Source organism: Myxocyprinus asiaticus, chromosome 29 (assembly GCF_019703515.2).
Source record: "Myxocyprinus asiaticus isolate MX2 ecotype Aquarium Trade chromosome 29, UBuf_Myxa_2, whole genome shotgun sequence".
Lineage (NCBI taxonomy): Eukaryota > Metazoa > Chordata > Actinopteri > Cypriniformes > Catostomidae > Myxocyprinus > Myxocyprinus asiaticus.
In genome coordinates, this window is record NC_059372.1 from 21966712 (window position 1) to 21980838 (window position 14127).

The 14127-nt window shown below is 39.7% G+C and overlaps 1 protein-coding gene across 1 annotated transcript in view; it reads left to right on the top strand.

Moving 5' to 3' along the window:
• Positions 1-252: 252 nt before the first annotated feature.
• The window catches only part of LOC127420084 (synaptotagmin-6-like), a 79271-nt gene continuing 65396 nt past the window's right edge, over positions 253-14127 (top strand). The window contains exon 1 of the mRNA XM_051662065.1: positions 253-425. Within this exon, the coding sequence (XP_051518025.1) occupies positions 407-425 (19 nt within the window). The 5' untranslated portion in view covers positions 253-406. The remainder of the gene's footprint in view (positions 426-14127) is intronic.

Genomic DNA, 14127 nt, shown 5'->3' on the forward strand with positions numbered 1-14127 from the left:
TTTACAGAAAGACATTTCAGTTCATTAAACATCAAAACTGTTGTGTTGTTCAGCTGAGCATGGCACAGTGGTCCAAAAGAAAACTGTTACACAAGCACTCACATAATGACACTGTGGATTGAATTGAGTTTGGAGTGCACTCTTCACCAAACCAGAGGCACACCTCATGCAGACTGCATCCGTGAGAGAGTCGCAGGTCTAAATAGATGTAATGTAATTAGACAGTGTGTGATGTACAGGAAAAATCTTGGATTGAATGCACAACCTATTAAAAGAGGCGTTGGAGGCGAAGAATGGGGGTCGCTATGAGACCCTCACTGCATGTTAAACAGGGAAGAGGAGTAATGGGTAGCAAGAGTGAAGGGAACATTTTGCTCCGACTGTCTGATATGAATGTCAAAAAGGAATGCTGTTTCTAAAACAAGGTGAGTCCTCTGCCCTGCCTGTCTAAAAAAAACAAACAAACAAAAAAAAAAGAGCAAAAGCAGCAACGCAAAAAGTAACCTTGTTAATATATATTGTACATAATTTAAATTAAATAATTTTTGGAATAGGTTGTGCCAAGGGGTCAGGGTTTGGCTGGTTAGTATGGGACAGTTACCCCTTGCTGGCAGAGGCCTTAACTACACCTTTCAATACAAATTAAAGGTGCACTCAGTAATTTTTTTAACTCCTAAAGACATTAATTGTAATTTTGCAATATATGTAGAAAATCATGATCACTCACATTAAATTGAAGACTCCAGTCATATCAGTAACCTTATAAAAACTGTTTTACATGGAGAGGGTCTGCACATGGGGCTGCCATGTTAGAATAACATGACCAGCCGAAAACTACTTGCTGAATCTCAGTAACCGTCCTGTTATTTGACACTTTCACTCATTGATTAAAGTAATCATGGCTGACTGTGTACTCTAAATTTCTACAATGGTATCTGAAACTGAAAACGTCTTGGTTACTGATGTAACCTCTGTTCCCTGATGGAGGGACATTGTGTCGATGTAGTGACACTAGGGGTTCGATCTTGTGAGCCCCAATCACCTATGCTTAAAACAGAAAAGGCCAATGAAAGTTGGCGAGTGGAATTTGCATGCCACTGTCCGCCCCGGACATACGGGTATAAAAGGAGATGGCGTGCATCACTCGTTCAGATTTATGCTGAGGAGCCGATAGAGAGTCCCGGCCATGTCAGCGGCCGGTTCAGCGCCGCAGCAAGAGGGACACAACATCTCGTTCCCTCCATCATGGAACAGAGGTTACATCAGTAACCAAGACATTCCCTGTCTGTCACTCACTCGACGTTGTGTCGATGTAGTAACACTAGGGGTTCCTATAGGAAACGCCGCAGGCGCTAAACTGTGTCACAAGGCATGGAAGAGTGGACAAGGGCAAGCTGCTGCGTGCATCGCAGCGAGCACTCAACCACGTCATGACCTTCCAGCGAGTTAGGTAAAGCGTCTCCCTAGTCCTGTTAAGGGGGAGGAGGCACTTACCAAAGTAGGCTACCAGCGGTGCCTTTTTTAATTTGCTGTTAAGCAATCTCCCGCCAAGCACTTTCTAGAATAGCACTTGGAAGTGCTCTTCCCTCTCTAGGAAGGAGAGCACTACGGAGACCACATCCTACCGGTGGGAGGATAACATGTGGAGCATACCTCACATGGACTTACCAACGGGGAAGTACACATGTGGAATGAAACCGGGAGGACCCTATCTACAGAGAGGGTACGTAGCACAGTGGCCGAGACAGAGAAAGCTCTGACGAGGGGAAACACAGGTTTCACCTAAGGGGGAAACCAAACAGTGGAAACTCATCATACAGGATTACCAAGTGGGAATCACCACACCTATAGCACTGAGCCCAAAAACACGGGCTCACCTGAAAAGGGGAATACCACGAGTACTGGGCCTGGTGGCGTTACTCCTCCGGCGAGTTCATCACCAAACAGTGCTAAGGAATCGAAGACGCGTCCGTATATCACCAGTACGGGGAACTGTTGTGGACAAAAAAGCGCACATTATCACCCTTGAAAAAAAGGGGAAAGGCGCACTGCAAGAGGTACACCCAACCGGCCACCTGGTCTACCTGCTGTTACCGCGTAACACTCGGGTCGAAACTGGGTCTATGCATAGGTTATAAAACCTTGCAAAAGTATTGGGTGTAGCCCAACCCGCAGCTCTGCATATGTCTGCTAGAGAGGCCCCCCTTGCCAGTGCCCAGGAGGATGCAACACCTCTAGTGGAGTGCGCCCGGACTCCCAAGGGGCACGGCAAGTCCTGAGATTGGTATGCGAGAAAAATGGCATCCACAATCCAATGGGCTAATCTCTGCTTGGAGACAGCTTTCCCCTTCTGCTCCGAGCATCTAAAGAGCTGCTCCGAGCATCTAAAGCTCTGCATGCGGTCCAAGCAATGACAAGGCCGGGTCTTCCTTCTCTGAAGGGAGTGCTTGCAGGTTCACCACCTGGTTCCGAAAAGGAGTGGTGGGAACCTTGGGCATGTAACTGGGCCGGGGTCTCAAGATCACGTGAGAGTGAGCTGGCCCGAATTCCAGGCATTCGCTGGTAACAGAGAGTGCCTGCAGGTCCCCCACCCTCTTGATGGAAGTGAGCGCCACCAGGAGGGCTGTCTTCAGGGACAGAGTGCTGAGCTCGGCCTGCTCCAGGGGCTCAAAGGGGGCTCTCTGTAGGGCAGGTAGGACCACAGAGAGATCCCAAGAGGGGATCAGGTGTGTTCTAGGAGGATTCAACCTCCTTGGGCCTTTGAGGAACCTGTTGATCAGGTCGCACTGTTGTGAGGGTCTCCCGTCCAGTGTATCATGGTGAGCTGCTATGGCAGCCACATACACTTTCAGGATAGAGGGAAACAGCTGTCTCTAGCCCTTCCTGAAGGAAAGACAGCACAGACCCAATGGTGCATCTCTGTGGGTCTTCCCCACGGGAAGAACACCAGTTAGTGAAAAGACGCCACTTCAAGGCATACAGCCGCCTTGTAGAAAGGGCCCTGGCCTGAGAGATTTTTTAGGAGAATATCTCAGCTCTGTAGGTCCATACAGTGCAAGTGTATGGGTACCAAAATTTTGAAGCTCCAAAATGCACATAAAGGCAGCTAAAAAGTAATCCATAAGACTCCAGTGGTTAAATCTATATCTTCAGAAGTGATATTATTGGTGTGGGTAAGAAACAGATCAATATTTAAGTTCTTTTTTTTACTATAAATTCTCCCTGCCCAGTAGGTGGCGATATGCACAAATTGCAAAAAAAAAAAGAAAAAAAAAGAAAGTGAAAGTGGAGATTGATAATTTAATTTAAATACTGATCTGTTTCTCAACCACACTTATCATATCACTTTTGAACATATGGATTTAACCACTGGAGTCGTATGGATTACATTTATGCTGCCTTTATGTGCCTATGGAGCTTCAAAATTTTGGCACCCATTCACTTGCATAGTATGGACCTACAGAGCTGAGATATTCTACTAAAAAGTCTTTGTGTTCAGAAGAAGAAAGAAAGTCATACACATTGGGTGAACTATCCCTTTAACATCCATTGTAAGTGCCTCACTGTAACCTTGATTTTTGCTTTTTGTATAATGAAAAGGAGGGACAAGTTAAGATCAACATTATGCCACATATGCTGTTGACTGAACTTAACATGTATTGAACCCGGAATATTCATTTAAAAGCAAGAAATCCACTTTCATTCTTGTGGTACGATCAGTCAATCAGCATTGTCATGATGTCATTTTTCTGTACGACTCCTGAGTAATTGGTCACATGGCATTTAGGTGATTGGCCCAGGCGAAGAAATGCAGCAAGCAGGTGGCGTACTTTCGGTTGGGGTGAAGGAGAATACTAAAGGATAGCTTTCTCCTGACAATCTAGACCTCATTGGGCATGCAATTATCACAGTTTTCTTTTGTAAAAACTTTACAGATCACACAGCAAACATTTTGATGTGCAAGTCCCATTTTTTGTACTGAGAATTAATGATTGTTAAAAATGAAAGGATTGTAACTCCTTGGGGTCATGGCTGACATTGTCTGATAGGAGATCAATCCAGAGAAGCTCATGTAGATTAGTTGAACAATATGGAGAATTTCTGCAAACTGTGGCACTCTCTCAAGTATTCATGAGAACAAAAACACTGCAAAAGACTTCTAGCCTGGAACAAGCTGAACTGGCAAAAACACGCTGAGAGTCAGTAACATGACTGTGATGTTTTATGTCTCCAAAAATCGAGAAAATGTGAAAAGGAAAGTAAGATTACTGTCAAAGGCTCTAGAATCACTTCAGTCTCTGTCCCTTTTGGAATCAGCTGGATTGAAGGATTTCATTCAATAGAAAATTCAATGCATTAAATATTGTCCACCATGTCATTTTTCAACCAGATTCATTTCAATGCCTATCCTTTGCTCTCTCTCTCTCTCTCTCTCTCTCTCTCTCTCTCTCTCTTTATAAAAAAAAAAAAAACAGCAGTACCTTGCTTTGTTTGATCAGGGAAAACAAAGAAATGGAGCTCTGTGAAATGATTGTTCAGTCCCATTAGCTACCCTATACCAAGAGCTTTAATTTGGATGTTTATTTGCTGTGAAATTAACAGGACTGACAACGAAACTCGTTGCGTCACAAATGTGCATGAAGAAACCAAAACACAGTGACATAAATTCCCTGGGAGCTTTGATCTGATGAAAGGTTGTTCTATAAGAATCACAGCCTTCTTTCCAGTTTCCCACAGTGTGACTGCTATTTTCAGATTGTTTTCACATCAAGTTGGTCCTTAACCTTCTTCCCTCCTTTTAAGTGCGAGTGCCAGTCCGTCTTTGCTTTTTAAGGGATTGGCGGATTCTGAGCGAGGCTTAAAGCTCTCCCAAGCCATATGAGAATAACCAAGTGGATTTCGATTTAGATTTTTACTCTTCCAAAAGGATGAAGCTTCAAGTCTGAGCCTTTTCCCCCCTTTCAACCTCTTGCCTGAATCCTTTAGCAGTCTTCCAGGTGCTGTCAGATCTGTGTCATGCTTGGTTCATTAGAAAGATGAATGACATGTCCAGTGATGCCTGATCCTGGAGCCAGCAAGCACAGCTTTTGCATGTTCAGAGCAAAATTGCTCCCATTTCACATGCAGGCACCATATTTTCCCTAGAGGGGCTTTAACACAGTAGAACTTCTCAGGCAATTTTGTTCTGAAACATTCTGAATGTACTTTATTGACATCTAGAAAACCTTCTCACTTGTCTTGAAAATAAAATGCAACAACTTCCAGACATCTGTCTGACATTTATAAAATGTATGAGGCTTTCTTGTGCACACAGCTTCTCATCAGTGAAACTGTTCACAGTGTCGGTCTTTGCATATGTATATAGATGTATTATATAGCAAGATAAAAAGTTGTTTAGTACTTTATATATTGCAGTGCTACAGTATATATAAACAAACAACTAACAGACTTTATTTTGCCTAGTATATGGGTTTTGCGCATTAACAAAATTTTTGAGTGCTTGGCTTTCATAAATATTGTAATGATGGGCTTGCTTTAAAATTCTGTCTATGAGACGTTCACTCTTGTAAACATTCGATCTATTTAAAAAATCTCCATATGGTATTTCTTATTTATACATTGAGGAATCTCAAATTTGAATCAATGATATTAGTACGGGAGGACTGTTTGGTCAGCGGTTTGTGACGGATAGGAATGCAGCTATGTCAGACATCACAATGTACATGTAATGGAATGACAACCTTTATTTGTCTAGTAAAATTCATTAGTTTTACTTACATTAAAGCCGTTTTGGAGTTATGAGTGTTGCCAAAGAAACAAATAACTTTCGAGAGCGTGAGCAGCTCCGGGTACAATCTCTGAGTTGCCATCTCTTAATTACAGTAATTCCAATGTGATGTGAATGCAACATAAGACCTTTTGTGGGTTTGTTTACATTTAATTTTTTTATTTGAACATGGGATTTTTCCAATTTTTTTATCATTCACTGTTTGAAAACCCATCAGTTAGAAAAGAATAGTCAGAAATTTTGGTTTTTGTTTAGGGATTTTGAAAAAAACCCAAGTCTGTAAAATAACAGTATGTTGACTTTGTCAAGCCAATATAATAACTGTTTTCAAACAGATTTCCAGAACAATCCTCAATTCTTCCATTGGTAGAAAAACAGACAGTCCTGCATATAAAGCTAGGATAGGAAAAAGGATTTTAACACCAGCAATATTTCATACCATAGCTTTAAACTAGGGATGTCAATCAATTAAAAAATGTAATCGAATTAATTACATGGTGTGCCAACTAATTAATCGCAATTAATCACATATATAAATATTTGCTGAGAAATCCCCTCATACAGCAATAAATCTATATATAATGATTAAATAATTATAAATAGTTATATTTAAATAATTATAAATAAACTATATAATAAAAAGTATTAATTCAGATAATAAAATGCATTACATTTATTGTGGCACACGAGTAAAGCATTAAAAAAGACTAACACTTCACAATAAGGTTCCATATGTTAACATGAACTGTCAATGAAAAATACTTTTATAGCATTTATTAATCTTAGTTAATATTAATTTCAACATATATATTAATATGCTATATATAACTATACCAACATATTACTGTGTAATTTTTAAAATCGAAAGATGTATATGTTAACATTAGTTAATGCATCATGAACAAACATGAACTAACAATGAACAACTGTATTTGTATTAATTAACATTAACAAAGATTAATAAATGCTGTAAAAAATGTATTGTTAATTGTTTTTCATGATAAAGAATGGAACCTTATTGTAAAGTGTTACCAAAATGTCAATACAAAAAATGGCTTTAGAATCCAATATATTTTAATTTCCATATTATTGAACATAAGCCAATCATTAGCCTACAGTTCACAAGCAATCCATTTTGCAATTGAATTCGTCAATCTGTCCGAAACAGATTTATTATAAGGGCTGGTCTAAGGACGCGTAAGTGCACACCTGCATCAGATGGACGCTTTTGGAGTGTCTCAGTTGCGTTGAGTTTTTGTCGCTGTGTCAAGTTTATGTAGTTTGAAACTTAGAAAAACATGTCTTGAGATCCCTGCATTCGGAATTGCCCTCCATCAAGGTGTTTAAACAAGCATGTGTCCGTACTTATGTTGTGCTTTCTGCTGTCAGTGTGTGTGGTTTGTTCTCTGTATAAGCTGCGCACTGCCTGTACAGCTGGAGTTTCGATTACTGCCCCCTAGAGAATACAAGTGGTACTTCAAGCTTGAATTATGGTCCGGGGACATGATTGTGTAATTTGTTTTAACGTTATTTTTTGTATAATTAATCGCACTGAATTAATGCGTTAAATCGACAGTCCTACTTAAAACTTGTTATGAATTTTCCTAAGACAACTCAAATGGCTTTGTATTTGTAATTCATCAAAATTAAAATAAAATGAGAACATACCTTGATTTTACATTTATATTTTTGGTGTCTAAAAACAGATTTTTCTTCAACCTCACAATTCCACAAATTAAGGGAAATAAATTTGGTACTTGCAAACCTAAAACAACATGCAATTTTCCACCACTATGCTGCTAAAATCACTCAGGAGCTCTTGTGTAGTGTTGCATATATTATTTGAAACAAAATGACTCTTGTTCATCACAGCTGTTGTAATGGTTCCAGTTTGAGGTACATGAGGTTTGTCCCTGACAGAGAAGATAGCAGGAAGAGGAAAGTGCTCCCAGGGTTTGATTGTGCTGTCTGTTCAGTTTGCTCTGCTCAATGTAGCTGATTGGATGGTGGTAATCTAGACAGAGGGAGGCAGGAGGCAAGCATCTTGGGGGAAGATAGTGCTGCAGAATGGCTTGAACCCACCGCAGAGGCTGCAGGCTGAGGTGACACATTTTGACATATTGAATCGCAATGGCGTGTCTTACACACGTTCTCCATTGATCCATCTGTCCAGCTGTCGCATGGCTTTGTCTTTAAAGGGATAGTTCAGCCAAAAATGAAAATGATGTCATCATTTACTCACCTTAATTTTGTTCCAAACCTGTATGATTGTCTTTTTTCCATGGAACAAAAAAGGAGATTGTGGAGATGGAGGCGTGGCCGAGCAAGGTTCTGTGGAGAGCAAGGCCGGGAGAGGAAGGATTGACACCTGTGGGAAATTATCTCTAACAGCTGTTTTGTGTTGCAGTGAGAGTTGGAGAGCTATATAAGGGCAGTCCAGACCGCTAGAAGAGAGAGAGACTGACCTGAGTGTGTGTGGGTGACCTGCTAAAAGCAAACCGTGTGTGTTAAACTGAGTGATAAAACAAGTGAATAAAACCTTATGTGGATTGTTTATCCGGCTCCCGCTTCCTCCTTCCTACCTGAATAAGTAGCTTGTCACAGAGATGTTAAGCTGAATATTAGTGACTGAAAGCCTTGCATGTTTTTTTCCATGCAACGAAAGTGAATGTTGACTGAGGCTATTATTAGCCTAACATCTCCTTTTATGTTTCACGGTAGAATACAAAATGAGTTTGGAACAACATGAGGGCAAGTAAATGATGACAAAATTATTATTTTTTAAGTTAACTATCCTTTAACTAATCAGTGGGAAAAAAGCATGGATAGCGCATCATTATGTTCCCTTTTCATCCATTGACACATTTGTGTAATCTTATTTAATCTCTAAATAAAGATGAACTAAAACTCTTTGGTGCTTCATCCATTCACTAAATATGTTTGATATTCTTGAAGTCGCCTCATCAATATGCATGCACCAAACTTATGCAGCACTGCTGCTTTGCAGTTCTAGTTTGTTGAGCATAAGATCACAGCTGTTTGCTGTATCTCTGTATTACTGCCCTTGTGACAGAAGGTCTTTGCCCCATGTGATATGTATTGCAGTGTAACACCACAAGGATTGTATGAGTGTGGAGGGTTTGTAAGTATGCGTAGAGCAGAGTGAGGGATCTACCCCCAACCTTTTGCCGTATCTCGCTTACTGGCTTGCTCTCACTGCCATAGAAACGGGGTTCTTAACGGAGGCTCATTCTGTCTGGGCGCTGCCGAGTGTAAGCATCGCAGGGATCGAGAGAGAGAGTGAGAGAGTAAGAGAAAAGATAAAGTGTAGAGAGATAAGAGCTGGTAAGTACACAAGTGTTAAATCTTTATGGAGTAGTTTTGAGTATCAGTTATTTGAATGGCTTATGTATAAAATATTTTTGAATGGATTTGTGCATCAATGGACTGTAGGGGAAACAGGTTGCATGCGCATTGATGGTGATACAGAAAAACAAAGACTTTTAATCAGATGGGGGCTTCATGAAAGCACATGCTGCTTTAATTTACAACTATCTGAACTAGTGCCAGTGTGCACATTTACTATTTGGCGTGTGTTCTTACGTGTATGTGTGTGTGCCTGTGTGCACGTGCATGCAGCATTCATCACATCAAAGGAGGGATGCAGTTGTTACAGCTCCATACATTCTTTAATGCTTTTATTTTATGACTCTGCCCATCTCCCTGGTTTATCGAGAACACTTTGAAAGCAGATGATGATTGAGTGGCATTGACTTATAGGTTAACATGTTTTTTTTATCCCCTGCCCTTTCAAGAGGTTTTGAGAATATTTTATCAAAGGGCTTTCTGCTCACACCTCATTCTGTTTGTTGTTGTTTTGTTTTTTTTCTTTCATAAGCTCTTTCCATCTCAGCTGCCAGTAGAGAACATACTGATCTTGTACCCTGGCAGGTGAAATGTGCTCAGCAACACATAGGGACTGTAATATACAGGCAAGTACTGTATCATTTTGGGTTTTTGTTTGGTAATGTGTGTGTGTGTGTGTGTGTGTGTGTTAAGTGAGTTATTTAGTCTGCATATTATCTTAAATATTCTGTATTCCATACTATCATTCCTGTTGAAAAGACCAGCACTGTTGTGTTTTCGATGCTGGTCCCTAGCATGGGATGCTGGTGTGCTGGTGTCACCACCAGGCTTCTTAAAGGTGTTAGAGACTTCTTTAAAATTCAGCAAAATGTCACTTTTATCAGAAAGATCAGACTGATCACACTGTGAATTAGGGCTGGGCATCGCCAGCCACCTCACAATATGATACGTATTGTGATACACATGTCATGATTCAGTATATATAGCGATACGTCACGATATCATGATCAGATTTAGCTTTTAATCTCAATTAATTTGGGAATATTTCAGTTATAATGTCTATTTTGCTTACAGTATGAAAGAAATTATCTTTCAGCTAATGCTGTTGTTCATTATACAGGGGACCTTCTAACTTGTTAAATTACAGACATACAGTATCAGTTTTACAAATTGTATTTTATCATTAATTTTTTTAATCATTTTGGTCACATCTTAGCTTCAAATATAGTCCATGTATTATATAAATAAACATGATGTATTAAAATTGCATATATTATATTGCATATATACAATATATTGTTACATGTTTGTTTTTTACATGCCTACTTTGTACTATTTACATGTATTTACTTAGATCTGTAGAACAAGTTCTAAAACGGTACTGTTTCTTTAAGACCTGTGGCAGGGACTTTGACAGTATTGTATTTGTTTGGTCGAATGGTTCCTTTACAGCATTCATGCAATATGTGGTTAGTATTATATGTTTCTTTTGTTGTTTTTGATAAATAACTGACTGTAGAGAACAGAAAGGATATTAAAAGAGACATTATAAACAACAAATGGTTTGCTTGGATCTAGTCTTGGGACACACATCAAAAACTTGTGTCAAAACTTTTACTCTCAGCACACAGTGAAATTATCTCTGTGCTGAACTTCTATGCCACTACACCACTCAAACACTGGTAAGTGAAATCTAAACAATTTACCAGCCAGTGGCTAATCACAGAAATTTTTTGTAGCATATGGGAAGTATTCACGCACATATGATTGTAGGGGATTGTAGACAGAAAGAAAGAGCAATGTTGGCATTTTAAGAATCGACACTGGGATCGTACAAATGAAGATTAAGTAGAAAATCTATATTTTTGCCCTAGATCTAAACGCGTGAGAGAGGTCCAGCATAACCATGAAACTTGCAGGATCAGTTTGCCTCTTTCGTGCCTCATAGGAGCGTCTCCGGCTGCACTGAAAATATCACGATATATCACGATACATGAATCTAAGTATCGATACAATATCGTGGGAAAAGTATCGCGATATATCGATATTTGATTGTATCGACACAGCCCTACTGTGAATTCAGTGGAGGTAGGTGGAAAGTTCTTCAGCTGAACTCGTTCTGTGCTTCCTTACTAGCAATGTCCGACAAATTCCATAATTGTCGGACACAATGTCCGGTGAAAATATTAACACGAAGTGTCAGCAACCCCTTTAGTTGATGCCCCAAGTGTACAGTGTGACGCCATCCAAATAATACCAGTGCTTCGCTGCCACAGAGGTTTAAACTTTCCCGAAGCTTGCGGAGTCTTAATCCGCTCACTGAAAATTTCTTAACAGAAACTCTGGTCTGCCTTTGTGTGAGCTCCAGTTTCAGGGTGAAAAGTCCACAGAGTGGCACCATAAGTGAGCTCTAATGCGAGAAGTTTTCAGGGATAAATTATATAATACAGTCAAAATTAAAGCATTTTTCATGAACCGTACTCCCTAACCCAAAACCCCAACCCTAAACCAAACCATCAGTGGAGTAAATTTTAATCTTAGTGAAAAAATTCAACCTCTTAATCACGTTCATGACTGATTATGTGAACGTGATTACTTCCTGGTTTCCATGAGCTAGAAAAAGTTTCTCTGAGGCTGCGTCACAGGAAGAGGTCAAGACATTTAAATTGATGCAGAAATGTCTGTTGGGAGATGCCGCTTGTTAGTAACCTAGAAGAATGGGGTTGATATCAGGGTACTGGAACATTTGGTAGCAACATATTTAGTTCCCGTGTGATCATGTTGGACAGATATTTCTCAAAAATGTGTATTGAGAAATAACACCTGTCTTTGTAACAGCCCTAAGCTCAGTGAACAACAAAAAAGTGTTAGGGTAGCAGCCCACCAATTTTTAGCCAATCAGAAATGTTATCTACCTGTCAGTCATTTTGTGCATTAAAATTTGCTGACATCAGATTGACTTAAAGACATCAAGGTTTTGAAAAGAAAGCAACCTAGTGTCATAGAATTAACTTTACTATAAGTACATTTTTGCTGAGTTTTTTGTGCCACTTTCTACATGTTTCTGCAGTTCCACTGTGATTGACTTCCATGGTAGCTCACATTATAGAGAGTTGGACTTTGGACTCGTAGACCCAGCCTCAAGCCCAGCCAAGGACACTCGAAACGAAAGTGAAAATGAAGTGAAAGTACCATAGAAGCCACATTAAATGATGTGGTTGCTTCAGTAAATGTGCTTTTCATGTCAAATTTGCTTTTAAAACACTATCAGTTAAGTTTAGGTGTTGGTTAAGGGTAAGGATGTCTGTTTTGTTCACCTTTCATATATCTTTATGAACACTATCGGTTAGGTTCTGGTGTTGGTTAAGGGTAAGGATGTCTTTGTTCACCTTTCATTTATCTTTTTGAACACTATCGGTTAGGTTTAGGCATTGGTTAAAGTTAAGGATGTCTGTTTTGTTCACCTCTCATTTATATTTATGAATACTATCAGTTAGGTTTTGATGTTGGTTAAGGGTAAGGATGTCTGTTTTGTTCACCTCTCATGTATCTATTTGAACACTATCGGTTAGGTTTAGGTGCTGGTTAAGGGTAAGGATGTCTGTTTTGCTCACCTATCATTTATCTTTTAGGACACTATTGGTTAGGTTTAAGTTAAAGGTTTAGGTTAGGTAGGTACATTTTACTCATTTAAATATCCATTTAATATTCACATTAAAACTTTCTGATTACAACACCATTTCACTCTATTTTGGCTACCCCCACTGGACATTGGGAAACCGAAGCCAAACGTGTAATGAAGCATGTCATTTTGGTTTGCAAAAATGTTGCCATTGTCACATAAGTTTTATGAGTGAGTGGTTGAAGGTCTAATTCAGTGGCTAAGTATGGCGAAAATTGCTTAAAGAAACTTTAGCTAGCTTTACCAGCAAGATTTCCTTCACAAGTAAGATCATGCTAGTTGATCATCATTTTTTGCTGGTGAACATCACGGCTATGTGGGTTGACCAGCACCAAACCAGAACTAACCGGCACAGACCAGTTCCTAGTGTCACATTGAGATCAGTGCATTGGTAGGTGTAAACTCCGGTAAAACTCACTGTTTTCAAAGTCTGATCAACTGGGGGCATTCTCAATCTCTCACCCTGCAGGAAACACCCCATAAATATGCTACTCCATATGTGAAGTACAGTGTTGGCACTTACCAGCACCATCACACCCTTGTTCCATAGAGAGAGACCGTCTTCCTCCAGCAGTGCAGCAGTGCAGTCAGAGTGAGCAAACTTTGGCTCTGTCACCTCCCAAATATACAGCACTACTATAAATCAATAGTGTTGCATTATGCATGGAGGAGAAAGAGTTTTCGGTGCTGATGGTAGTACAGAGCGGATCTGCACCTCATGGCTCTATTTAGTTTGTTGTGATGCTCTGCATGTCTGCGGTGACACTTGCCCACTTGTTTCGTGCGGTCACTTGAGGTCCATCTTATCAGATCAGCAGTGGGTGCAGATGCTAAGTGCTCTCACAGGGCAGATCACATGCTGATTAACGCAGTCACTGACATGATTGGGGTTGATTAGTCTGACTACATTTTTTTCAGCATCTTTTTCACTCTGTTTCTTATTTTCTCTCTCTGTCTGTCCTCCTTTTCGTCTTAGGCCTATTCGCACCAAGCATTTTCTGCACGAATGTCATGCACATCAAAAACAAAACAAGCTCCTGTAAAGCATACTGTGATGATCTGTCATTTTTTATTCAGAGGCGAGGTCAATATTTTTTAATTGTCACTGACCATTTAAAGAATGACCAATATTATAGTTTTGTTATGAAAATAGTTTAATTTTCATGTAATTTTGTCTTGCTGTTGATGTTGAATTCTTATGAACAGGTCTTTAAGGTGAAGTGTGTAATTTCTGTGTCACAAGCATCACTTAACAAAATTTAAAAAATAATGATTGTTTTCAAACAAGTTT